This window comes from Salvia splendens, chromosome 20, assembly GCF_004379255.2.
Source record: "Salvia splendens isolate huo1 chromosome 20, SspV2, whole genome shotgun sequence".
Lineage (NCBI taxonomy): Eukaryota > Viridiplantae > Streptophyta > Magnoliopsida > Lamiales > Lamiaceae > Salvia > Salvia splendens.
The window spans coordinates 19,218,608-19,245,668 of record NC_056051.1 but is presented as its reverse complement, the minus strand read 5'-3'; the positions used below and the strand labels follow the sequence as shown (position 1 = coordinate 19,245,668).

The 27,061-nt window shown below is 37.3% G+C and overlaps 3 protein-coding genes across 5 annotated transcripts; all 3 read right to left on the bottom strand.

Annotated features, from left to right (window-relative positions):
* Positions 1 to 1,322: 1,322 nt before the first annotated feature.
* On the bottom strand, positions 1,323 to 3,009 carry LOC121782979. The gene is made up of 2 exons (XM_042180993.1): positions 2,391 to 3,009; positions 1,323 to 1,847 (listed from the first exon to the last, which is right to left on the bottom strand). Exons 1-2 carry the CDS (start codon positions 2,681 to 2,683, stop codon positions 1,514 to 1,516), a joined length of 627 nt encoding a protein of 208 aa, XP_042036927.1. The 5' UTR covers positions 2,684 to 3,009; the 3' UTR covers positions 1,323 to 1,513.
* A 10,443-nt stretch (positions 3,010 to 13,452) lies between these two features.
* LOC121782926 (fatty-acid-binding protein 2-like) lies at positions 13,453 to 16,680 on the bottom strand. 3 transcript variants are annotated; one of them, XM_042180933.1, is made up of 11 exons: positions 16,489 to 16,680; positions 15,512 to 16,029; positions 15,201 to 15,429; positions 15,034 to 15,109; positions 14,836 to 14,938; positions 14,609 to 14,677; positions 14,484 to 14,520; positions 14,335 to 14,409; positions 14,205 to 14,256; positions 14,022 to 14,066; positions 13,453 to 13,903 (listed from the first exon to the last, which is right to left on the bottom strand). In XM_042180933.1, the coding sequence occupies exons 2-11, from the start codon at positions 15,964 to 15,966 to the stop codon at positions 13,806 to 13,808; spliced, it is 1,239 nt and encodes a 412-aa protein (XP_042036867.1). In that variant the 5' UTR covers positions 15,967 to 16,029; positions 16,489 to 16,680; the 3' UTR covers positions 13,453 to 13,805. The 3 variants fall into 3 exon arrangements, with proteins under 3 accessions (XP_042036867.1, XP_042036868.1, XP_042036869.1); XM_042180934.1 differs by having other exon boundaries at positions 15,512 to 16,023; XM_042180935.1 differs by having other exon boundaries at positions 15,512 to 15,920; positions 16,489 to 16,679.
* Positions 16,681 to 19,842: 3,162 nt separating this feature from the next.
* LOC121783002 (guanine nucleotide-binding protein alpha-1 subunit) lies at positions 19,843 to 25,979 on the bottom strand. Its single transcript, XM_042181032.1, has 13 exons — positions 25,527 to 25,979; positions 25,374 to 25,446; positions 25,262 to 25,299; positions 25,075 to 25,164; positions 24,851 to 24,928; positions 24,613 to 24,720; positions 24,385 to 24,486; positions 21,973 to 22,028; positions 21,206 to 21,340; positions 20,961 to 21,054; positions 20,821 to 20,880; positions 20,664 to 20,743; positions 19,843 to 20,361 (listed from the first exon to the last, which is right to left on the bottom strand). The coding sequence occupies exons 1-13, from the start codon at positions 25,617 to 25,619 to the stop codon at positions 20,184 to 20,186; spliced, it is 1,185 nt and encodes a 394-aa protein (XP_042036966.1). The 5' UTR covers positions 25,620 to 25,979; the 3' UTR covers positions 19,843 to 20,183.
* Positions 25,980 to 27,061: the final 1,082 nt, after the last annotated feature.

The window sequence follows — 27,061 nt, the reverse complement described above, 5'->3', positions numbered from 1 at the left end:
CCCACTAGACTGACCAGCCAGCCCAAACAGGCTATCCCAATTTCGATTTCTAATTATGTGGTAATTTCTAATTCTAATCCTCTAATCTTAGCGGACTAATCAAGTCAACTTATGAAGTTCGGGTTAAATTGATATCCCTATTCCTAATAAATGTATATACTTTGAACTAAAATGTAATTCTAACTATAATTTCTTTTATGTAACATCTATACAAGTACTATAATTTTAGTCTTACATTAGATCTCTTGGTTGTGGTTTGTCCGAGCTGTTGGCCAACATATAAGGCTGTTCAATGCAGGGAGACAAATTATGTGACAATACAAATTGGCCAATCAAAAAATTGATGATGATGACGGCATAAAAAATATCTGCAGCCATTCATTTCAATTAATGTTCATCTCCAAACATATCAAGTCATTTGGTTACGAATTAAGGTGTCTTTGTTATTAAGTGTTCATCATTATTATTTTTTTAATATCAAACAATGTCTAGTATTTTATCCATAACTAGTGATTGAATATAATTTAATACTAGTCTTAATATAATTTAAAACGATGTGTTCTAGTGTCCTTAAGTAATCCATATGTGTAATTTTAGAGTTTGTTTTCTAATATGTTTATGTCAATCAAATTTGTTCTTATTTTCGGACTCTTTGAGCTTCATTTTAACTTTAACCAATGACCAGTGTACATAATATATATCTAAATAAATTTAAAAATGCTCTGAAATGCACGAATTCAATGAGGAAATAATAGTAACTACTCCCTCCGACCTAACTAAGTTGAGTCATATACCATTTTAGATGTGTCAACTAAGTTGAGTTATTTCTTTTTGACAAAAACAAAACATCCAATTATTTTTACTTTATTCTATCACCTATTTGACTCTTTCTTTATCTTTTCTACTTTATTCATCTCTCCTATTATTCAACACAATTTTTTAATATCCAAGTCCAAAAGTTTTGACTGGAAATAGCATATTTGATTCACGTAATCATTAAATTAAACACAGTTCTGTGCCACCTCAACTTTGATTTCACCCTAAAACATTTTCAAGGAAAAAATTTAAAAATTAAAATTTCATCATTTATCATTCAAATTTGAAAACACACTTTTTAAATTTTGTGTAGGCAATATTATTCCCAGTTTATCTCAATAGAGTAACTTAGTCTGAGTAATTGTTTATAGGCCCACCTATGAAGTTAGATTTGGGCCAAGATCCAAGTCGTAGGCCCACATATCCCGAGCTCCGAAAACGATCATTAAATAAAATTCTGAATTGGCAAGATTTGATACGACCGCGTTTTGATTTCTACAGTTGGGAATTGTCAATAGATGATTGAAACTAATTCATTAACTCACTCACATGGCTAATGATAAACATTTGTACAAAAATTTAGATCCGTGGATGGTTGAACATTAGTTTTTCTACACAAAACTAAGCATCCTTCCAAGTTAGCCCCGTCCGGCCGGACAAATCTATCCGGACGGCTTCACAGTCATTCCGTTAGAGTTCAATGCTGCAAATCGGACAAGGAGAAGGATCTCCATGTCGACAGGTCCTTCTTCCTTGGGGACGATGAGCTGCTCGAAGAGCTGAATTCGCTCTTTGAGTTGCTCATGGCTACGGCCAGAGCCAGCGAGGTTCTGGCCGTGGCGGAGGTCATGACCCTCTTTGATATGGCGCCACCATTGCCCCTCAGTGGCGAGGGGAAGTTGGTGGCGAGTAGGTTTCTCCGTTTTCTCGTGTAGGCGTTCTCCGGTTTCGCGACCTCTTTGATGGAGGATGCATCTCCGAGGCTCGCAAACGACTTCGATTTCCCGTTGTAGAACCTCGAAATCCCCCTCCTGCAATAATCTTACAAGAATTGATCAAAAACTAGTCTCTACACAATCAATACCAACAATAATTCATCAAATTCAAGAAGTATGATAAAAAAAATCACATCTTTAAATTAAAAACCCAAAAGCCCCCCTCCTGCACTAATCTCACAAGAATTAATTGATCAAAAACTAGTCTCTACACAATCAATACCAACAACAATTCATCAAATTTAAGAAAGTACGATAAAAAAAATCACATCTTCAAATTAAAAACCCAAAAATCCTCCTTCAGCACTAATCTTACAAGAATTGATCAAAACTAGTCCAGACAAGAATCACAAAATCCTGCATCAATCTTACAAGAACTGATCAAAGACCAGTCTACACATTCAAATCCAACAAGAATCACAAAATCCAAGAAAAACCACTGTGACATTTAAAATTCCTGCATTAATCTTACAAGAATTGATCAAATACTAGTCTACACAATCAATACCAACAAGAATTCACAAAATCAACTATGATAAAAAAAAGTCACATCTTTAAACGAAAAACCCAAAAAGCAACCTTATTGGCAAAACTTCCTCCAAAGCTTCCATGGCATCCAAGGGCCCCTTATAAGAGCTCTGCACCTCTTCACCATCACCACTTCTCTCCAAAGAATTCTCAGAAAGATCACTGTTTTTCCCTATAGAGGATGATGATTCATCTGACCAACTACTATTCTTCAACACCCCAAATTCCACACCTTCTTTTTCTCTAACATCCTCAAACATAACCTTTTTCCCCACAAATAACCTCTGATCTCCACCAAAAATCTCATCTTCAACACCAACTTTGCTCATCGCTCTGGTAGGCATATTTTCATCAAAACCCCAAATAAAAAATTCAAGAAAAAGGGATGATGATGAAAAAGATCACGTTTTGGGAAGAGGGTGGTTGCTAAAATTGGAGCCCGGAATCATATCTTCTCCATCAGAGATGTGATCTAAGCAGAATTGAAGAAGAATATACTGTGTGAGAAAAAAAAAATCCCCTTTGGCAAAGTATATGGATCACTACATAAACAAAATGTTTTTGTTTACTTATTTATAATATGGATCTGTGTGTTGAATATTCTTTATTGGATTGATATAGAATAATAAATGATGAGATAAAATTGGTGGGGGTGGTGGTTAGGTCTTATCCTCAAATCCTCATCCACTGGAGTATTTAAGAGAAGATAGAAAATATAAATAAAAGAATTGAAAAATGGTTTAATTTTGGTAACAATGTTTGTTTAAATATGGAGCAGTACTAAATTTGCAATAATGTTTGGATAAAAAGTAGCTGTCTTTAGATGGCTCATAGCTGTCTTTAGATGGCTCATGGTTTTGCATTATTAGAGCATTCACTGCGCTGTCCCCCACCGTCCTTTAAATTACTATTTGAGGGCTCCACTATACTTTATTCCTCCAGCCCTTTATACTTTAAATTACTATTTGAGGGCTCCACTGCAACGCTCCGTCCCTTAAATTACTATTCATTCAATTTCATTTTTTATTTTTTTTCCAACCCAATTCAATTAAAACAAACACACTTTATTAAAATTAAAACAACATTAAAATTCAAAAAAATAGAAAATGGACATAATTAAAATCCTAAAAAAACAAAAATGACATAATTTAATTTTCTCCGCCAAAGTTTTCTCAAATGTACACAATTAGATCCTCTTGGAGTTGGGCGTGGGCGCTAGAGTCCCGTGTCCTTGCCCGAATAGACAACCGTTCTTGTATTGACGGATGCGCTCCACTTCGCGGCGGACTACTTGCGGTTGAGCTTCCGGGGGATTCGGGGTCGAACCAATTTCTCGCCTCGGGTCCTTCGTCTTGGACAATCATGTTGTGCAAGATTATGCACGTATACATGATGTAGACCATGCTCTCCATGAACCACGAACGAGCCGGGGCTTTGATGATGTTGAAGCGCGCTTGGAGAACCCCGAATGCCCTCTCCACATCCTTGCGAGCAGCCTCCTGCTTCTGCGCAAAAAGAGCCTGCTTTGGGTTCGCAGGCCTGTTGCACGTCTTCACGAAGGTCGGCCACTTTTGGTAGATGCCGTCGGCGAGATAGTACCCCATTTTATACAGCCGGTTGTTGGCGACGAAGTTGATGGCCGACGCTTTACCATCCAAAACTTCGGTAAAGAGGTCGGACTGGTGGAGCACGTTTATGTCATTGTTCGAGCCATGGACCCCGAAGTACGCGTGCCAGATCCAAAGCCGGTAGTCGGCAACGGCCTCGAGTACAACGGTTGGGTGGGTGCCTTTGTGGCCGCTCGTGTAGGACCTCCTCCAAGCCACCAGGCAATTCTTCCATTGCATGCAATCGACACTGCCAAGCATCCCGGGGAATCCGTGCACTTGTTCGTGCAGGTCGAGGAGGAACTGACAATCGGTCGTGCTTGCCCTCCGGAGAAATTCGTCGGTAAAGGCTGCCCGGACGCCTTTGCAGAATTTGAGCAAGCACATGCGCCCAGTGGTGTCTCCGATGTGGAGGTATTCGTCGAACATGTCGGCCGTTTATCCAGTCGCAAGCTGACGGATTGCTGCAGTACATTTCTGCAGCGTCGTGTGACTGGGACGCCCGACCGCGCCGAACCCTTCTCGTAAGAACTCTTCCCGGGCCGCCAAAGTATTCGCGATGTGGAGAAATAGCGGTTTACTCATGCGGAAACGGCGACGGAAGTAGGTTTCTCCCCAAATCGGGTTATCGCAGAAGTAGTCGCGTACTAACCTTGCGGCGGCTTCCTTCCGGTTGCGATGGATGTATGTCTGGGAGCGTCGTGGAGGCGGCGCGGCTTCCTCCGCCTCTCGGCGTCGATCTTCTTCAAGTGATTGTTCCATAAGTTGACGCATTTGCTCAAAAGGATCTATTTGTTTGAGTTGATTTAAGATGAAATTGGAGTGGTTATAGAGAGGATTTGAGAGGAATAGATGTGTGTTTGTGTGTGAAATGAGGATGAAATAGGATTATTTATAGAGTAAATAAATAAAAAAATAAAAAAAGAAAATAAAAATTTAACGGTAACATTACCGTTTGAAAAAAAAAATTCTTTTAATTAAAATTCGAATTTTTTTTTTAAAAATGAATTATTGTGTCATCCGTGACGACGTCCACTCGCTGGCCAGCGAGTGGGCGTCACGCATGCATCAGGGGCGCGCCACGTCGCCCGGGCGCGTGACGGGCCGACACGTCCCTTGTCTCGCGGATACGGGCTACGGGACGGGACGAACGTTGCAACGCGTCCCGCGGCGGAACCGTCCCTCCGGGACGGGACGCGAGCGGCGCGCGGGACGCGTAGTGGATGCTCTTAATATCGTGGGAATATTGTTTGTATATGGTCAACTTTCTTGTTCAGATTCGTTTTTTATTTTTGCCAAGAAATTGGATTGGATTACTCACCAAACTAAACCACGTTCCATTAACATCACTCTTACTCTATGGATAAGTGTTTTTTAATAGTTATTTCTGGTAAAATAATCGGATTCCCAATTTTTAAATTTCAATATTTAATTATTTTTTAATTAGGAAAGTATCAAATTTGTGAGTATAATAAAGTAATCCACAATTTTGACTTCCTAACTTTCTAAGATATTTTTTCTATTTAGATATTTAATATGTTTTGATTATTTTATATAAGAATAATATTAATATTAAATTAATAATTAATAATTAATCAAGAATTTTTAATATAACTCTAAAATTATGAATCATAATTAATTACTATTGGTGTTGTTATAATTATGTTTGTAATTAACATAATAATAATAATACCATTATAATTAAATTTAATTAATTTATAACAATAATATTAATATTAAATTATAAATTAATAGTAATTGATTGATAAAATTTTAATTTAACTCAAAAAATATGAATCATAATTATTTACTATTAGTGTTATTATAATTATGTTACTAAGATGATGATGATGATGATGATAATAATAATAATAATTTATTTAATTGAGAAATTTTTAATGTAATTTTAAAATTATGAATTATATTAATTATAAGAACAATTATATGTAATTATAAATATTATAGTAATCATATTTGCGGTTATATATTACTATTTATTATTGTTGTATAATACTAGTAACTATTACTTCGTTCATGATTTGTAACTTGTAAAGCAAATCTTAATGTAATTTTAAAGTTATTGATTGTTATATCAATTAAAAATTTAATTTAAAAATCTTAGTTCTATTATTATGTTAATCTATAATGAATCAATTCAATGGAATCATATTATAATCTGTCATAATCTCCAATAAAATGCCCTATAGGTTATGAATTTGCATTGGCTCATACCGGATACACAATTTATATCTGTGATTATATACTCAATACTAATTAAAAACATACTAATAAAGTAATAAGTATATTCCCTCCATCCCACTTTAGAGCATGCACAACGGTGAGCAGAACGACGCCCGTCCGTCCGTCCGTGCCAGCGGCACTGAGACGTTGTCCACCGCTGCGCTTGCGCCGCTGGCACGGCGCTGCTCGATGCATCGAGCACGTCCGTGCTAGCGAGCAGGTGACGTGGCAGGCGCAGATTGGCCAACGGCCCAGCCGTTGGCAATTTTGATATATTTTTTAAAAAAATCGGTTTTTAATTAAAAAAACCGATTAAAAATAAAAAAATATTTTCCCACTTCCCAAAAAAAATATATCCATTTTCTACACACTTTTAATTTTTTTCATTTTCCCCCCCAAAAATACAGATTTTCATCTATAAATACCCCCACTTTCACACCAAAAAATTCACACCACACTACACCATTCTCATCTACATTCTCTCATTTCCATTCTCATCTACATTCTCTCATCTCCATTCTCAATCTTTCTTCCACTCCTACAACATAACAATGTCCGTCCACGACGATCACCCCCCGGGCTCCCACGGTTGGAACCCCGATTGGTTCGGTTCACAACTGTTTCCTAGTCCAGAAACGGAATATTCAGCCCCTCCTCAAACCCAAAGTTCGGGAGTTCCGGGTGGCTACCGGCCTTACCCGATCGACTACCAAGATGCCCCCGAAGGGCAATACGGGTGGACAACCCAAACTCTGACTCCTCCTACTCGCGGTGTCCGCACACCGTACACTCCGGCGGAGATGAAGCAATTGTTCAAGGCGTTCTTGTCAATCTCCGAAGATCCGGAGGTTGGCACGAACCAATCCGGCGATCATTATTGGTGGAGCATCTGTCGCCGGTACAATGAAAACCGGCCGGCGGGAACAATCGAGCTCAACGAGAGTATGGTGCGCAACGCCATATACAGAGCCAACGAAGAAATCCAAAAGTTCCACGGGTATTACCTCCAGGAAGGGCGGTCGGCGGGGAGCGGCCGGAGCGAGGTCGACATCATCAGTTCCGCCTTGTCGACCTACCAATCCATGAACTACAAGCCGTTCAAGTACATCAACATTTGGCAGGAGACGCGGTCGCATCCGAAGTATAGGGGAGGCGTAACAACCTCATCTAGCGGCTCCTCCAAACGGTCAAGGTCGGTATCCCTATCCGACGCCTGCTCCGAAGACGTGGCTAGCCAACTTGCCGGAGCTAACTTGGGTAGCCTCGACGTCGGCCCGAGCGGTTCCCAACGCCGACCGCAAGGAAGGAAGAAGGCGGCGGCCAACCGTCGTCGCGCCGCGACTCCATCCGGCGATGCTCCCGAACCCGCTCTCGTTCCCGTTCCCTATGCGCCACCTCCACCCCCACCAACTCGTTGTGGGCGATTTTGGCCCAACTCAATATGGCCGATAGGTCAACTATGACCCCCGCGCAACTTCGATCGCATGAGGTTATGATATTGGGTCTCCAAAAACAATTGGGGGTAGTGGCGCCGGATGAATATTCTTCAACGGGGTATTTTTAGTCTTTAATTATGTAATTTTTAATTTTTAGCCTTTAATTATGTAATTTTTAATTTGTAGGAGTTTAAGTATGTAATTTTTAATTTTTAGAATTTTAATAATGTAATTTTTATTTTTTAGGATTTTAATTATGTAATTTTTATTTTTTAGGATTTTAATTATGTAATTTTTATTTTATTTGTATTTTGATTTTTTTAATGAATTTTAATATTATGGAAATGTTTTTATTTAAATTGAATAATAGAATGGTGGGATCCTTGTACTCGTCCTTGCGGAAGAGCACAGTTGTGGGTGTTGTGCTCTTGCCTAATAGTAGACAGAAAAAGTGGGGCCGGACCCACAACCGTTCTCGTTGGCAAGAGCACGGTTGTGGATGCTCTTTGTCTCGACATATTTTTCGGCATGTATATTAATAAATGAGCGGGGTATGATTTATTTATTCATATTCCGAAAAATATGTTTTTAGTAATTTGTTTGAAAAAGAAACATATTTGATGAATTCCATCACTAATATTGTGCAAACTAAATTTATGTGATATCGGCGATTTACTTTTATTTTGTATACCAATAAAGTGAAAATGCATAATTAAATTAGTTATGGTTTGGAGTTTTGGAAATAATATGATTATGTATGACAATCCAAAGAAAATTATTTTCTAAAATAGAAAGGACACATATCACTGTCGGTTGAAGAAGAAAAGAAAATAAAAAAAATATTAATAAACTTTGTTTAAAATTGTTCATGTCAAAAGTTACTTTAGACATTTATCCTCTAAAATAATTAGAAAATTATACTCTTATTACGAGTGTAGATAAACAAATCCAACACTATCATTTTAAATACTCCCTATACTATGTTTTTCCTCATTATTTATTATGACTAGTATGAATATAAGATATGGCAAAAGAAGAAAATAAGAACAAGTATGAATATGGTGACTTTCTTTTAAGTAATTTCTTGTTCAAAGTACTCACATATTTTTATATACTATTTGTTACCTTTATATGGATATGGTCGTTTTTTAAATTCTTTGAGCAAATATGTACTAATTCTGTTTATAAATTTATTTGAGCATCCATAATAGGTACGGACATAACGACGGACATCCCAAAACACCTCCTGCCATGTCATAAGGACATTCCACAGCACTGCCACGTCATAAGGATATCCCACTGCACAATAGCGGACATCCCAAGGACATCCCGACGGACATCCCAATAATCAAAATTCGCAATTTTACGGAATTAAAATTTCCACACGAACATTTTATTTTAAAAAAACATACATAATTAAATAAAAAAATTACATAATTAAATACGTTGTTCAACGTGCACCCCTCCGCGCCCACAACACTTCAATTATATCATTCTGGAGTCGAATATGGACTTCTTGTTGGCGCATGTCGGCAAATGCACGAACTCGGTCGGTGTTCCCATGAGGAATCCCCATTCGTACACATTGGCAGTGACCACGCCTTGGCTTGGACCGACAACATCAACATCATCATTGGTCCAATCATTCAGCGCTGGACCTTCATTTTCGACAATCATATTGTGCATGATAATACATGCGTACATGACATCAGCGATGCACTACGGATACCACAGCCGTTGGACACTTCACTACCGTCCATCGAGCCAGTAACACACCAAAGGCCCGCTCCACATCCTTGCGAACTGCGTCCTGTCGACCCGCAAAGTAGACCTTCTTTTCATCTATTGGACATCTGATCGTCTTCACAAAGACGGGCCAACTAGGGTATATCCCATCCGCCAAATAGTAGCCCATATCGTTCTGGTTGCCGTTGGCGACGAAACTGACGGCCGGACCAATTTAGGACGTTGATGTCGTTGTTCGACCCGGCTACTCCAAAATACGCATGCCAAATCCATAGCCGGTATTCAGCTATGACTTCGAGGATCATCGTTGGATTCTTGCTTTTGAAGCCGGTAGTTTACAACCCTTTCCAAGCAGCGGGGCAGTTCTTCCACTCCCAATGCATACAATTTATGTTGCCTAACATTCCCGAAAACCCGTGCTGATTCCCGTGCATATCCATCAGAGCCTGGCAGTTTTCGGGGATAGGCTTTCGAAGATACATTTCCCCGTATATCTCAATAACGCCCTGACAAAAATACTTCAGACACTCGCGGGCAGTCGTCTCGCCGATGTGGAGGTACTCGTCGAACATGTCAGTCGTGCCTCCGTATGCCAGCTGTCTGATTGCGGCAGTGCATTTCTGTATAGGCGTGTGACCGAGTCTACCACTCGCATCCTCCCTGAACCTAAAATACATGTACCGACCCTCTAAAGCGTTCACGATACTCATAAATAGCGGGGTGCATCCTAAAACACCGCCGGAAAAAGTTCTCCCCAAACTGCGGCTTCTCCGCAAAGTAGTCCTCAAACAACCGGCGATGTCCAGCGATATGGTCCCGGGGTACTACAACTCAATGATGGATGGGGCGAGGTACCACCGGCTGCAGGTGCTCTTGTACCCGATGATTTATCTCGGCGGACGTATAAGCCCGCAACCGTTCATTAATTTGCCGCCTTGTGTTAGCAGCACCCGCACCACTACCACTGCCACCCGCACCACTACCACTACCACCACCACCACCACTATCCATTTTGAATCTACCGATAGAAACGTAGAGAGAAAGAAGAGAAACTCATCAATACAAGTGGTGTGAATGAAATGATGTGCAACGAATCGTATATAAAGAGTTTAAAAAAAATCAAAAATTGGGACGTCCGCTGAAACTGACGGACGACCTCTCGTCCGTCGCCGACGTCCGCGTCTGCCGTTTTTGATGCAATAGCGGACATCGGGGGCGATGTCCGCTATTGCAGATGTTGTTACATTTGATCTCTTGGTTGAGGTTTGTGCAAGTCCTACCTATGTTGAAATTCCGAGGTGTTGGCCAACATATGAGCTGTTTAATGAAGGGAGACAAATTATGTAACCAAAACAAATTGACTAATCACAAAAATGATGATGATGACGCATAAAAATATCTGCACCCATTAATTTCAATTTAATGCTCATCTCCCAAATTATCAAGGATTTGGTTGAAAAATTTGGTGTCTTGTTATTCGAGTGTACTATATTATTATTATTTTAATATTTATATGCATATCTTAACTAGTACTACTAATTTAAATTCTGAAATTTGAGAGAATTATTATTTGAAATTTAAATGACAACCTATGAAGCTTTATCTTTTTACTACTCCACTAAGAATTTTCTATCAATTGTGAGTTTAGATGGCGGAAGAAAGGCATGAGTTGACAAAACGTCAGATGATATAAATATAATAGACGTTGTTTCATTAAAACTAGACAACTCTTTTATTCACCTGTACCAATCACCACTAAAAGAGATGGAAGTGAAAATACTTTCATCATTTTGTTTAATGGAGTAAAATAAAATGACATCATTTTAGTGTCATTAAGTCTTCTACATTATCAAAATTGGCACATGTCTGCGCTACCTCGGTTCAATATTACTGGGAAACTTCATTTACGGAAAAAATTAAAATAATCAAAACTTCACAAATCAGAATTGATTTACCTGCAATTAACCTAAATAAATAGTATTAGACTTTTACATTAGATTTCATGTGACATGAACATACCCTATTTATGTCATTTAACATTACTCATTTCTTTTTCTGGAACGTATGTATTTAAAGGTAAAAATATCGTTATTTTTATTTTATTCTACTTTAGTTCTCTCTATTCACTTTATAAATAACATTGAAAATACCTTAATTTAAGCTAGAGAGTACATTAACAATGAAATAACATTGAAAATATCTTAATCTAAGCTAGAGAATATATTAATAATGAAGTGCAGCTAAGTTGGTAAGACACTTACTCCAACTACTCCAACTAATAAGTTAGGGTCCGAATCATCAGTGGATGAAAAATTATTATTAATCATCTAATAAATTATAAAAAGTAAGTATATTTATCTTGAAAATATGTAGTAGTAGACAAGATACAATTATTGTAAAACCAACAATGAATGACTTCCAACTGTACATTCAGGTACAATTATCCAATGCAGCACATAAATATTGTTATCTTATTTATATTTTGTGATCAATGGAAGGATAAATATATAATCTAGGTCATAAAAGGACATAGTTTAATCATCTAAATGGGGTCTTACTTGCTCTAGGATAAATAATAGTACTAGTAGTACTATAAGATAAATTTGCCTTATTTATCTTTCGCACAATCTACAAGGCAAGATTTTCTTTTTCATCAAGGGCAAGGTAAATCAAATTAGTTGACTTAAAGCTAACAATGCACATGACATTATCTCATTTTTAATTAAAATTTGGGGGTACAATTGATTTACTTGTCCAACCATTCTAGATAAGATCTTCGTATGCTTAATTTATAAATTCAAACATTGTTCCCAACAACTACCTCTAAGTTTATCAGACCAACTTTATGCAAGTTTTACTATTGAATTATTGTATGCATATAATCATATAATTTTGTGTGTCAATTTTATAAACGACATAGAAATAAATTAATGGTTTCTTTTAAAACTTGTCTTAAACTATATTTTCACAAAACTGGAGTCCCAAATCCTTATTAGTATTTTTATTCAGATAGATTTTTTTTAAAACACCATAGTTTGTAAATTTTGGCTGCGCATAGAATATACGTAATAACTAATTTATGTGAATATACTATAATAATAACAAAGTCGGTATTAATTGTTTATGGGCCCACCTAGGAAATTAGACATGGGCCAAGATCCAAGTCGTAGGCCCACATATCCAGAGCTTTGAAAACGATCATTAAATAAAATTCTAAACTGTCATGATATGATACGACCACGTTTCATTTTTACAGTTGGGAATTGTCAATAGATAATCTAAACTAATTAACTCACATGCCTAATGCGTCACCATCTGTACGGCCTCACCTAAACAAAAATCTATTGCATTAATTCTCCTCAATATTTGATTTATTAATTAAAATTATTGTGATATTGTCACTAGTAAATTTCTACTTCCTCCTACCACCAAAGTTTATAATTTTGATTTGTATAATGTTGTAAGAAAGGTTTAATATAAATATTTTAAATGGATCATCATATGTGATGGAGAAGGAGACCAAAAATGAAAACGATATACACAATTTATTGATTGCAAAAAAAGTTGTGATATATAGTACTTATTTCGTATTTCACTTTATTTATTTATTTAGAGGGAGGGTTTGTTTTATAAGCAAGGGTTTATTGTAATCTGTAACAGACACATAATCCAAAATAATATAATAGTAATATATATCTTGAGTGTGGTGTGCTTTGAAGAAATTGTATTTCTTGTATAACCACACATATTTGAGACGTGTAAATAAATTGTGATTTAAGTGTGTACACTACACACAAGGTAATCTATTTGAATAGTATTTCATCATTGGTTCTAGTAGGGCCAACACACTGTGTTAATGTATTAATGAAAATGCAACTCTTTTCTCATATGATGAGGAAAGTGAGTGATGGAATAATAAATGTGACATGAATATGCCTAAGTAGGTACACATACTGCTAGTAATACATAATGTAGCATGTAGTACAATTTATTGGGTTTGATGATAAAATTTTAATGTGCTTTTATTAAATTTTAATTTTTAGGAATAGTATAGTAACATGAGGTATTTACATTCTCATCAACTCCTTCCATCAAAAGTGTAACACTTACTTTAAAAATACAGTAGCAAATTTTTTCTTTTCTATGTATACAAGTAACCATAAACATTCATTTTTCTCCAATCAAGAAACAGCCAGAAATTAAATCTACATTTGAATTTAGCAGGAACTGCAAATCCCTTGCTCTGCTCTTGCTACAAAGAATCATCAAACTAAGGCTAAATTTTCAATCCTTTCCCCCCCTAAAAAACCCATATAATATGAAGGGTTCGCGCTATATTCTATAGCATGTCTAGCTCGTATACTTCTACCACAACTACGACAAGATATGAGCTCCCGTGTGTATAGGAGCCGGTATAAGGGATAGCTCCAACTAGCTCAGCATGTCCTGATGATACTCGCTACATTTTTCCCGATTTCTTCTTTGGTTTGCTCACAAATAGGGATTTCACCGATATACATGTCAAAAAAGGCCCCTGGTTACATACACCATAAAAGCAAAAGTTAAACTTCCTCATTTTTTTTTATCATAGTTGGGTCGTGCTAAGCAACGGGTTGAATGGCATCGTTCATCAGAATAACGAGCACACTTACTGCAAAGATCTTTGCTCTGGACTGCTCCAATGTTATTCCCTTCAACTGAAAAACAAAACATCACCTTGTCAATCTCTATACATTACATCTCGCATGGTGAAAAAACAAATGATCAGGAGCAATTTCGAACAAATTACAAGCCCTATTGAGCAATTTCACTAGTGGCCGGTGTTATTGGCTCACCTTCAGTAACGAGATGACCGTCAGCTGTTCTCCGGAAATTGATCGTTGTGCCCTGCAAATGTTACCTTTTCTTCAGCATTTGTTGCTTAGAAAAGAAGGAAAGAGAAATAATGGATGCAAATGCACATACGATGCGTAGTGGAATATCCTGCGTGAATATGGAACCAAATTCTTGTAGGCAGCTAAAATCAGCTTCTGGATTCATCTATGATGACAAAACAATTCTCAGGTATAAGAAAAGTAGCATCGTGAACTAGCACTACTAGAATAGACATTTACCTTAGCTAATCGGGCTCGGAGAGACTTTTCAAAAACACTACAAGAGAAATGTTGAAATAAATCAGAAACATTTTAGTTTTGTGCGGGTTGTTACGTTTCAAGTGTCACAACAGCGGATAACTTACTCTTTCACGGTATTGATTTTGATCCCGTTGTAGTTAACCACAAGCCTAACCGTCATGTTGATATCCGACCTGCATCATATCCATCACACACATTAGTAATGAAATATATTGGTTTTGACTTTTGATCAAAATGCTACGGTGACATACCAAGGACTACAAGTTGATTGTCTAAACAACAAAAATATTAAAATAATATCACAAAAACGGAGCTCATGATTCCAACGAACCTTAGAAGATCCCGATAAAAATCTTGGCACTTGTTCAACTCATGCTCCGGAATGCAAGCATACTTTGGACCCAATTTCTCACAAACGTCAAATGGATGAACATCTATTGAAGAAGCAAAGAGAGATAAATCAACGGGAATGCTTATAAAGTAAATTTTGATACATTTCAAGAGAGTGATCATTTGGCCAAGAACTTACAAAAGCCAAATGCATAGACTTTGAGAGATTTTATTCTTATAACGGTCATAGTTCTAGATCCAGTTCCTACAAGGATCTGATAGTTTGAAAATAACCCCGAGAAAAAGTTACGAACAATTTCATACTTTAGAGCATTCACAAATTTCTGAGTTCAAGTAAAAATCTACCTCAGGAGTAAAACCGGAATTGCTCTCCCCCGATGTACTATTGTCCAACATGGTTGGAAACTCCACGCCAGTTATGGCCTCAGTCGTCTTAGCCCAAGCCAGTCTCTGCAAATAAAGATCACTACAAGGTCCACATCCTCGATTTTCAGTCGCACAATGTTTCTGCTCAGTGATTCTCTTTGCTTCCATAGAACCGGACTCCAATGGCATTGCAAGCATATTCGTCGAGCTACAAAAAGCAGGGACCTTTAAGATTTTCCCGACATCGAAAAAAGCATCTGAAACACTTTAAGTCTTTAGGTTGAGCTTACACATTAGTCAATGGCGGCACCAATGCAGCCGCCAGCGATAACATGGGAAAAGTTTGTAGCCATTGAGCCTCTTTAGACAGTTGCTTTAAAGCGAAGCTTGATATCTTATTAAACACCCCTGTCAGATCACGTCTCGTGGAGGAGATGTGCCTCACTTGCGTTGAAGCGGTGGAGAGATAGCCAAGATGACGATCACCAGGCAACTTTCTTCTGATGTTGACATTGGATCCACGGGCACACCATATCACTAGAGCACCAGCAAACTTCGACATACAGCTGAAAGCCTCTTGGAGCGGCATGCTCCCGGGCACCAAAAGATGCCTCGAGTTGTCAACCAGCGACGCAATGTGGGAGATCCAATGAGCCCCCAAATTGTGAGGCAGAATGGGATCAATGGGGAAAATCCCACCTGCATTCCCATATGGTTCGACGAAAAACATCCAATTATTTCCCATTATCGAGCTACAAATGTATCGGTTACCAACTGCGAGTTCTTGTAACTACCACAGGACCTAAAACTAACAGCAAAAAAAGAATCAGCAATCCATATAATTTCAAATCTCAATTGCAAGAGAAAGGCCAATGTATGAAGACAATGGCAAGTCACATCAATAAAGGTCAATGAACAACACATAGTAGGAGTGCATTTTTCCCAAAACAGGTAAAATTTAAAGAGGGAAAAGAGTAATCTTCAAGAATTTCAGAGATTATAATGACATGAATAAGGTGGATTGTGATATGAAAAACACAAGGCAATAAAACTTGAGCAAGAAAAGTCCAATATATGGCATGAAATTCTTCAAATACAGACATGGTCTAATTCATCAAGCCCCCACGAAATTCAATCAGAATCACAAACAAGAATAAAGAAGAACAACAAACAAATTGAAGAATTCATCATAACCAAATACCAAAACTGCATTGAACATATCGATTGAAAAGGAACAAAAAGAAAAGAAAAGAGGAATATTATAAACCTGAAAAGGGTATAAAAGTAAGGTAAAAGGGAAGATCAAGAACCCTTTTGATATAACTTCCGATGTAAATGAGCTCGATAAATCGATCACGGCTGTTGGAAACGTAAAGAATATGCCTTGTGTGATTTCGCCAAGAAACAGAGACGAAGGCAGTCGAGATTCAATGTTCTTTTTCCTTTGAATAACCTTTTACGGAAAAATTGATTTTATAAAAAAAATGTATAATTGGAATCTTTTTATTTATTCTTTAGAAGAAAATATATTACTAGTATCATAGATGTGTTACAATTGAATATTTAATAATCCGTTTATTTGTAAAATCGCCCTAAATTCGATTTTTTTTTATGGATTTGACTCCTTTTTAACTGTATTAATTAGTTTTGATTATGGACGGTGGCGAAGGCAAAAAAAAAGAGAAGGGAAATATGAAAATCCAACAAGGGTATATCAGGTCGGTTTCGGTGTGTACTTTTGTGGGCTCTCTCTGTGTTTTTTGGCCCAATTTTTCGTCCACATTTATTCCATGTCACTTTCTAATTCATCCTCAACCTCAAGTAACAAAGAGAATAATATAAAAGAGTCGGTATATATATTATTCTCTTACTTCTTTTATTTTTTCTTCACTTTAACTATTTATTACTCCATTTGTCTTGAATTATGACATAGATTTTAAAAATGTAAAAAAGTGAGTTGAATATGAGTCTCACTTATATAAATTAGTTTTATAGTAATAAAATGTGAGTGAAATAAGTTGGTGTAATGTGAGGTCTACTTATCATTTATGGTAAATGTGAAATAGAACTTTTATTATGACGGATCAAACTGACAAAACATGACTCTTATTGTAGGACGAAGGGAATATCATTTTCTCCAAACATATGTCAAAAAGCAATTAATCACTTTATATATGGTAAGGGAGTACATATTTAATATGTAATCATATTTCGATCCAAATCAGATTGTATCAACTTTTCTTAGGTCTATTTATTACTGCAGTATTTTATATTGTGCAAAATCAAACTTCTCATTTACATATATCGGCTAGAAATGTTATAGAAATTCTTAGGGTGTCCATTCATGTTATCGAAATTCTTAGGGTGTCTATTCTCCACTAGAAACTTCTCATTTATAGTGATTGGAAATGTGTATTAACTTATTTAATCAAGTATTTCCAATTCAGTCCGTCCCATAAAATTATTTTATGAAAATACTCTAATCACATTTTTTTTATTTCTCAAACTTTATCAATGGTATATTGAAATTTGTGTCATTTTAAAAGTGTCTATTTTTATGAAACGAATGGAATATAACAATTTCATACATTAGTGTAAAAAGAGATTTGAAACCACTGTATAAATATCATGGACCTTTTTACCACTAATTGGTTTTAGGATTGAATTCTATGGACCTCTATCATCTAGTTGCTTGCGGCTCTGAGTTGCACTCCTATGGATAGGCTCCCAATGCAATTATGCAGGTAGTCAGATCGAACGGGATCTTGAACCAATTCTTTTAAAACATATTTTGTTTTATAGTATAAGAAGAATCATTTCTAACATAATCAATGTTAAATTCTCTAAATTCTATCCCACATCGACTTGGTGAAGATCCCATTATCTAATCTATATAAGTGTGGAGCCATCTAATCTATATAAGTGTGGATAACCCTCCACACAAGAGGGGGCGTGTTAAATTCTCTAAATTCTATCCCACATCGACTTGGTGAAGATCCCATCTAATCTATATAAGTGTGGAGGTGAGTGGCTCATTTCTAATAATCATAACTTTTATTCGTATCAATAAGAATTTTCAATGTAATAACTTTTTTGATTCATAATATGCTTTTATGAATGGGTCACGGATGCGGTCGGAGTCGGAGGATATGCAATAGCTGAGTTTTTTGTCTGGCTACTCATTCTAATGTTTAGGTCAAATTTGACCTGATCAAAATAGCTAATTGTGATTAATAGTCTAATTCCAGATTAATAAATTAACCCCTAATTAATGACTTCGACTGACCGCACGATGCGGATGGCCACCCAACCAACAGTTTGGACACTTTTGCCAGCCCTCTCAAATGTGATACTCATGAATTATGTGTATGTCAAAATCATCCAACTTACTTGCCGTCCATTAAGAATATTCCTAACAATGTTGATAAACCCAGACTAATTAATTAAGAGTTAAGACCATACTACAAGGTACAAACTCGTCACCAACAACAATAGGTGTTGATTTCTTTTTCATGTAATGTTTTTCTTGTTTTAAGAAAACGGTCAAATCCAGTATCCATTGACGCATTTGTTCAGTATTTGTGAGTGAAGTTATAATAGGAGCATCAAGTGGAATTTAACGCAATCACCATAGGTGCATTCATTTATCCCTCACGATGGATTACCTCTGCCCTAACCCTCTCCTCTACAATACATCACACAGTAACTACAATGGTGACATCTATCCACCATCTTCAGTTTGCCAACAAACCAACTCACAAACCCATGAACTAGATATGCCACTTCCATCTATAAAATGGTTGCGTTTACCGTAACTAAATCCACACCAATCTCCACTCATCTTCTCTGTACACGACGGCACAACCCTCTCGACCTCCTACTGTCAATGGCGACCCAACCACAACCTGATGCGGGCATGTGAGGCTCTTCTAGTTAACTTTACACGTATGTCGTTTTTTTTTTGTTTTCATGCACCGTTGTTTGTGCATGTTCATCCTTATGCATTTGTTTTGTATTTTGTTTGAAAATCTAAGTGGCAAAAAGAACCGCCATAAATTTCATTTACCCCACCAAGTAGAGTTCGATGGGTATTAAAGAGAATTAAGTAAAATATATTGAGGGGTTTTTCGTCATTTACCATCACACATGAGGCCCAAATCGGATGCAATTCATTTCAGCACCCACCCCAAATCTGCCCAAATTCTGCTCGAGTTATATTTCATGCAAAATGAAATATGTCAAAACTGAACGGGTCCTTAACGTTTACCTAATTTAGACATCATCACATGTTGCTTATGTTCGGGTTGCATCATGTACTTGGTGTACAAAAATATCAAAGAAATATATAGAGATGATCAAACAAGAATACATCTAAATCCATAAATGCAGCCCAAATCTTGGCCCTAAGATTAGATGATCTAATGATCAATAATTAACCAAAAACACGAAAGGTCATAATTAAGCAGTTTTAGGTCATATTATAATATTTGAGTTTAATGTCATGTTAAGATCATTTGAGGTCATGCTTTGTTAGTGTGACCTAAACATAAACTAACAATGACCTAAACATGCCCTACACATGATATTGTTCTGCGTTTCTGTATTTAAATATAGTTTTGCATAGATTAAAACCCTATATATATATATATAGCATAAGGTGCAAAATGAATGTGATTTACAGCCAGAGATCACCTCATTTACATATGATGAATAACAAACATATAGTTGAAATAGTGCTTTCTTTGTCAATCGTTGTAGGGAAAAAATAAAATCAAATAAAATAAAAATTGGAGGGTCTTTAAACAAGGAAATTAATAAATAGCTGAATTTTTTTTTCTGGGTGCTACATTACAGGTAATATAACCACATTCGAAAGATTCGAATTGTGTGACCTGGGGATAAAAGAAGCATCTGAAACTCCTTAAGGCGTTGATTCTTCGGTTTTGTGAAGTTTTGCGCGCATCACAAGAGTCCTGCTTCGAATAGATTTCGCCTTCTCAAAGTCTCGTCAACCAGCTTGAAAGTTTTCTTCACTAGCTTCTGATCTAAGGCAGTTGTTCTATAGATCTTGAAGACCCGATCAACACGATCAGGAGACGTGCTTTGAAAATACAACTCCTCAAATTTTTTCTTCACAAACCTGAGTAAGAATAACATTATTAGGGAAAATCAGGGAGAAAATAAAAGAGCAAAGAACCAAATGACACAGGTAGAAGCAAATTAAAATGTCTTGATTAACTGGTTGTCATCTTGATCTTTTACTAAGAGAAAATGTAGTAGCATTAGATGATAAGCCAGTTGTTATTAAATGAGAAATCAAAAGAATAGGGGAAATGACACAGAACAAGTTTTCATTATGGCTTTACAGTTTAGCTTTGTATGGTAAAACAACCCTACTTGGCCATTTTTTCACAATTCCGAAGATGGTGTGAGAATGCTTACTCGTATGCATGCTCAATTTCTTGTTTCCCGGTAGAAACTGGCTGGTAATCCTTGAACCACTCACATACATTCAACGGGACCTGCGTAGAAGAACATTATGATCCAAATATCATGGAAATCATCCTACGAGTAAGACATTAGAGTCTTGCATACTTACTTTGAGGACCTTCTTTTCAAATAAATCAAATTTATTGAGAAATAACAGGAACGAAGTTTTCTGCATGGGAGTGGCAAATATTAGTAAGTGATCATCTCGGATATGACTATAACAGAAAGTATGGTAAAATCAGATACAACCTCGAAGCATGGTTGCTTCAGAATCCACTCAAAGAGTTCTTTTGTCTCCATCATTCGGTTTTTGTTATCATCCTCAAAGAGAGTTTGATCATACCTGTACAACAATAGAGTTAACATACTCTCATGCTATATCTATTGTCTAATCTTGGAAATTCAAAGATAAAATGTAAGAAATTGAATTTATAGGAAGCAGTTATGTTGATTTCATGTTTTTTTTGGTAAACGAGAGATTAATATAGTCATACTCGCTTATCGCAGCACAGAATATCACAGCTGAAACGCCCTCAAATAAATGAATCCATTTTCTTCTTTCATTTTTCTGGCCTCCCACATCAAAGAGACGATATACTTCCCCACTTTTCTTGTTTTCTCCAACAGGGCTGCAAAAATCTCAATTGTTAGAGCCTTTACCTAACTATGATTTAAAATCACAACTTGATCTTTCAACATGTTGATACAGTTATACACATAGCAGGAAGCAGAAGGTATCAATTACTGACAGCCAAAGATTGTTGACAAATGAGGCATACACAACCAAGATGGAGGCTGCAACATCTCTAACAAAATACCACAGAAGTGAGGGACAAATCGATCTGATCTTTTTCTCTTTCTATTTCATTATATAACTATTTGAGATATACAAAATTTTCTTCAGAATTTCTAACAAGGGTATTTCTAGAAAAATGCCTTGCCTCAGTCAATAAGATTAGAATGTGCCTCTAAATTAAAGCTTCCCAACCAAATTGTGTCAAATGTCTGCTTCAAAAGAAATGTGTCAGTTGTCATGGCTCTCACTTACTAGTAGCTCAGGAACGTGATACAATAGAAAGTGCGCTTCAACCAGGATAAATATGAGGTGTTACTTATGCAGTAGCCGGTGCTTAGGGGCATAACCAATCTCAATAATAAAATGCAGACAAATCATGAGGTTGGTGATTAATAAATCAGGAATAAACAAACAAAAATACAAGACTTAGTTTCTGTACAGGGAGAAAATAATAGCAGTAATCACCTGAACTGGATTTCTACAACCCCAGTTGTCCGAACCCTGGCATGAAGAACATCTTCCTACATCACAATATGCATATAAAAACATAATTTTAAACAAGTGTGGAAATAGGAAAGATTGTTAAGAATAAGGTACATAATATTCACTAGGAAAAAAAAGCACAACAGGCAAAAAGAATGGTGAGATGATGATACGATTATATCTTCAGAAATATCTCCCATATCTCTATTATGATATTACCATATCTTTTCCGTATCTTTATTATCTTATTCACCAAGTTAGGTTATCCATAGGAGTATTATAAATAGGACTATTGTTATTCTCATTATTCAATCAATGAAATCATAATTATTGTCTTTTATGTTTATTTAGTTTTTCCGTTTAGAATTTTCGATTGTCGACAGAGCACGGTTTCTCTGCGACTTTCTTTATCTTTTTCACTTGATAAGGGTCTTTCTCGTATCATCTGGTGCTTTCATTCGGTTCTCATCCTCTAATTACGTCATAATGTCACGCAACTATGCCGATTATCTGTCCGGACAGCTAGTTTGCACAGATTGGCAGCAGCCGTATCAATTCTACGCTGCCCAACAGCCTCCCACTCATAACCAATACGTCGCTGCTCGCTCATGGCAGCAGGACCGTGCCTCCTTCGACCAGCTGGACAGGTACCCTCCGCAGCTAGACCCAGACCCGCCCGACTCCGTGGATTGGTGGCAGCCATACCATCCCTACTACCAGAGCACGCCCGCTGCCCGTCAGCCTCACGCGTATCAGCCGCAAACGCAGACCTTTATCACACCCTTCGGACAGCAAATTTCCATCGATATGGACCAAATCGTCCACCAACGAAATCCTGACGCCGGGTATCACCAAGGTCAGCCGGAGTACCAGCCCCCATGCACTCCGTCTCATTGTTCAGTTTTTTATGGACAACGTCAGACTCATCACGAAGGATATCATCCATGGCAGCCGAGTTACCATTTGGCCGGACAGCCACTGCAATTCGACCAATCACTGAGTCACCTCACAGCGCCGCTCCCTGCCGCTGTCCCGCCACAATCCGGCTCCACACATCTGCCTCTACAGGCCAGAAAGTTTACTGATTCGGAGCAGCAACGTGATCTCCCCAATAATCCTGACCGCATGGCTCGATCGTTCTCCCCTGCCCAACTAGCCGCCGTAAACGATTACAACGAGAAGTTACGCGTGTATAGATTGGACCAAGCCGCCCTGCTCGCCCGTTTGACCGCTTGGTTTGAGGAGAACACTGATGATGAAAATATAATTGAGGAGAACATTGATAACACTTTCACGATGGTATTGAGTGCGGATGTTCCCAAAGACATTCAAGATGTTCCCAATAACATCACCGATGTTTCCATCAAGTCATTGGATGCGGCGTCAGACTTTCAGAAAGATTTGGAGGAGCAACGCGTAACAGATGAGAAGAAGGGTCATTTCATGGGCGATAGAAATCAGATTCTGTCCAAGTCTGACCAGTTTTCAGCTCCGGCGAATGCGTCTCCGTCCATTGTTACGGATCCTATGGCGGCGCAGTCTATGGTTTCTTTGGCTAATCACAAAGCTAAGGCCCTCCTTAGCAAGAATCTGGTCGCAATCTTGGATGAAGGGGGAGGTGAGATGAATGCCGAAAATTTTGGAAACCTTGACTGCTCCAAAACGTCATATTTGCAAATTCAAAATGAAGAAGGAAGGTTTGACTACCACAGATTGCATGCAGCGGAAAATAAGGGAAGGATTGTTGCTTCACGCGAAGGAGCGGATTCTAATTCAAATTTGAGCAATATTCGCGAGTTTAATGATAATGATGAACTTGCCTTGGGAGATCCACAATCAGCCGAAAAAGATGGGAGCATTATGGCAAGTCACGGGGAAACGTTTCCTCACTCTTCTTCATGCATTATTCTCGAAAATGATAAGGATCAATCTTTTGCATTTGATCCAGGAGGGGATACGCGATGCTCTTCGTTGCTTATTGGTTTCCACCTTGAGGACAAGGTGAATTTTAACCGTGGGGGAGTTGATACGATTATATCTTCAGAAATATCTCCCATATCTCTATTATGATATTACCATATCTTTTCCGTATCTTTATTATCTTATTCACCAAGTTAGGTTATCCATAGGAGTATTATAAATAGGACTATTGTTATTCTCATTATTCAATCAATGAAATCATAATTATTGTCTTTTATGTTTATTTAGTTTTTCCGTTTAGAATTTTCGATTGTCGACAGAGCACGGTTTCTCTGCGACTTTCTTTATCTTTTTCACTTGATAAGGGTCTTTCTCGTATCAGATGATTTCCAGTATATGAGATAACCTAATCACATATTTATATAAAGGAGAGAAGGTAAGAGTAAGTATGCCAGCACTAATGTTCTCACATACCTTAGTAGGAACATATTCCACATCAGACAATCTTTGTAAATTTTCCATAAAAAAATGAGCACAATCTGGAAGTTGAAGTTCATTGCCACGAACATATGTTTCCTGCCAATGAGGGTCAAACACTTGAATAGGTAAGGTAAGTCTAAAAGGATTCAATGAATCCTAGAAGGAAAATTTAGTTGAACTGTTGAAGACTACTTAAACTCATTTGTACAAAGCACAACCAACCTGTATAGCATTATCTCTCCATAGAGTTTCAATTTCATGTGCGATCTCCTTCGTTAGACATGGATAATTCAACCTACCACCGATTTCTGAAAATTTCTCACCAATTTCCTGAAAGAAAATTCACAACAACAGGCATCTTTGAGTTGTTCAATCTTCATATGCACACTGATTTCTGAATTATGTGCTCTCAAAAATCAAGGATAAATCAAGACTTTGTCATGAAACAAACAAAGCAAACCTTATTTTCATCGGATACAATGAACTTTAAAGAGTCTTCCGAGCTTTGAGATAATTCCTTTGATCCTTCATACAATATCTGCATGAAACAATGCAAATCTAAGCAACACATCCTCATACAACTTCAACACATACACCACGTAATTCCAAAAATTTACATCCTAGAAATCAACTGTATTATGAACCAAAGGGTAACAACCAACACACCCGTTCAAATATTCATACTTTTATTGTGTGATAAACATTGGCATGGATGGCTGGAGTGTAGCCTTTCAGCTCAGCCTCATCAAACCCGCTCTGAAACAGAAGTTTTATCTGCAATGCATTCGGATGATTATCTTTCTGATTGATCTATACATAATACATACATTATGCATTAACTCTGACCTTGATATAGAAAGGATCATCATACCTGCTTGAAAATGGTAGACTTTCCAGAATCTCCAGCACCTTTAAAAAAATTCAGTAAATGTTAAATAAGTAACAGAAGAAACGGAAAAAAAGAGTTTTCCCTGAATAAATACCAAGTAATAGAAGCTTCTGAATATGCTTCTCAGCCTTTGTTTCTTGCTCAATTCGCCTCTCAATTTCTGCAGTCTGAAAATACAAACAACAATAAAACTCCAAATCGCATTCTAATTAAAAAAACATGAAAAATTCTCGAAGCTCGGATTAACCTGCTCATTCTCCACAGGATCAGCTGCACTGCGCCGATGTCTACTGCAGAGTGACCCCATACTATCTATCAACGTACACAACACAAACACCATATGACCTCAATCCCCAAACCAGCTCAATCACCAATTCCACCATCCAACCCTCCACGCAGCTCCATAATTCACCAATTAGTTGTTGGAATGACGGAGGCAGCGGCAATTAAGTATCAGCTCAGCTGAAGCGCGAGATGCGACGGCGATTGGATCTAATGCTGGATTCAGGCGAGCAGGATCAGCTCCTTGTTGAAATGTAGAAGTCAGTGAACGGCGATGTGGATCAGGCGGAGAATTGAGCAGAAAGTAGAGCTTCTAGCAGCGGCAGAGCGGAAGTAGAGGTGGAGACGGCGGCGGAGAGCGGCGGCGATCGGCCGTAGAAAGAGAAATGGAGGAGAAGAGGGTTTGGTAGTAGGTTTAATCCATCTGATAGATCCGGCGGTTTTAAGCTTTTTGACCAGTCAGCTTTTTGACTGATTAGGATAACGCCCCGATCCGACCCAAACCCGTTTTGTTTGGCCTGCATCCGGGTATGGATGCTGTAGCTCTGGGACTTTTCATCATTTATTAAGAAAAAATAAAATTGAGTTTTCATCTTTTCTAGTACTACTTTTCTATGGTTTGTGCTTTTAATTGTTGATTGGTGCATTTTTTCCTTATATTTTATGAACTAATCAAAAAAATACTAAATAAGGAAATATTTGGGCAATATAAATCTAACTCAATTTAACTGGATATAATTTGTTGCAAATGTTTGAAAATGGCTCTTTGTCTGCCGTTTTGGATGTCCAAATATAATTTCAACCATCCAATTAAATGCTTCTTCCACGCGATTAATTTAATTGTTTATTTATAATGACTTGTCCAAACTACATATTAAAAGAAGTTATCCAAGACTCCAAATGAGACTTTTGTTACTAATTTACTACTATAATTTTTATTTAAAGTATAATAAAAACATACACGTATCTGTCTGTCATTAGTAGAATATATGGCTTGAATAAGTAATTATTAAAACAACAAATAAAATGAATAGGAGAAAGAGTTAAATTACCCGTGGGACTTTTTCAGAGTACAATTTCATAAAATAAGTACAGTACATTAATCAATGCTTAGGGACAAAAGGTGATTCGCTCACCCCAGGCGCCCCCATAACCCGGCCCGACATCGCTATGGAGGGGTTCAAACACGGTACCTCAGCGGCCCATTAGGTGGGAGGAACTTACACTGGTAACCAGCACACAAGGAGCCACCACAGTGGTGAAACTCCCACACTATGGAGGGGTTCAAACACGGTACATTAATCAATGCTGTTAGTACTAATGGAACAGTAAAGTTTAATATTTAATGCCCTAATACTTTCATAGTACTAGTTGTTTTATTACCAAAAATTATTCAATTCTGTTTTCCTTGTGCTTTCAAGTTTCAAGTATAGTATGATCTTGTCTTAAATTGTTGACAATAACAGAAAGCTTTTTTTCAAGTATAGTATGAATAGTATT

What these genes read in the sequence shown, in the direction of transcription:
- LOC121782979 (XM_042180993.1), bottom strand. Translation starts at nt 2,683, where the DNA reads ATGCCTACCAGAGCGATGAGCAAAGTTGGTGTTGAAGATGAGATTTTT. An exon ending in GAGGAAGTTTTGCCAATAAG is followed by an intron (nt 1,848 to 2,390) that starts GTTGCTTTTTGG and finishes AGATTATTGCAG; the next exon opens with GAGGGGGATTTCGAGGTTCT.
- LOC121782926 (XM_042180933.1), bottom strand. Translation starts at nt 15,966, where the DNA reads ATGGGAAATAATTGGATGTTTTTCGTCGAACCATATGGGAATGCAGGT. An exon ending in GTGCCGCCATTGACTAATGT is followed by an intron (nt 15,430 to 15,511) that starts GTAAGCTCAACC and finishes TGCTTTTTGTAG; the next exon opens with CTCGACGAATATGCTTGCAA. An exon ending in ATTCCGGTTTTACTCCTGAG is followed by an intron (nt 15,110 to 15,200) that starts GTAGATTTTTAC and finishes TCAAACTATCAG; the next exon opens with ATCCTTGTAGGAACTGGATC.
- LOC121783002 (XM_042181032.1), bottom strand. Translation starts at nt 25,619, where the DNA reads ATGGTGTTTGTGTTGTGTACGTTGATAGATAGTATGGGGTCACTCTGC. An exon ending in TTGTATCCGATGAAAATAAG is followed by an intron (nt 24,721 to 24,850) that starts GTTTGCTTTGTT and finishes ATTTTCTTTCAG; the next exon opens with GAAATTGGTGAGAAATTTTC. An exon ending in TGAAGCAACCATGCTTCGAG is followed by an intron (nt 20,881 to 20,960) that starts GTTGTATCTGAT and finishes ACTCCCATGCAG; the next exon opens with AAAACTTCGTTCCTGTTATT.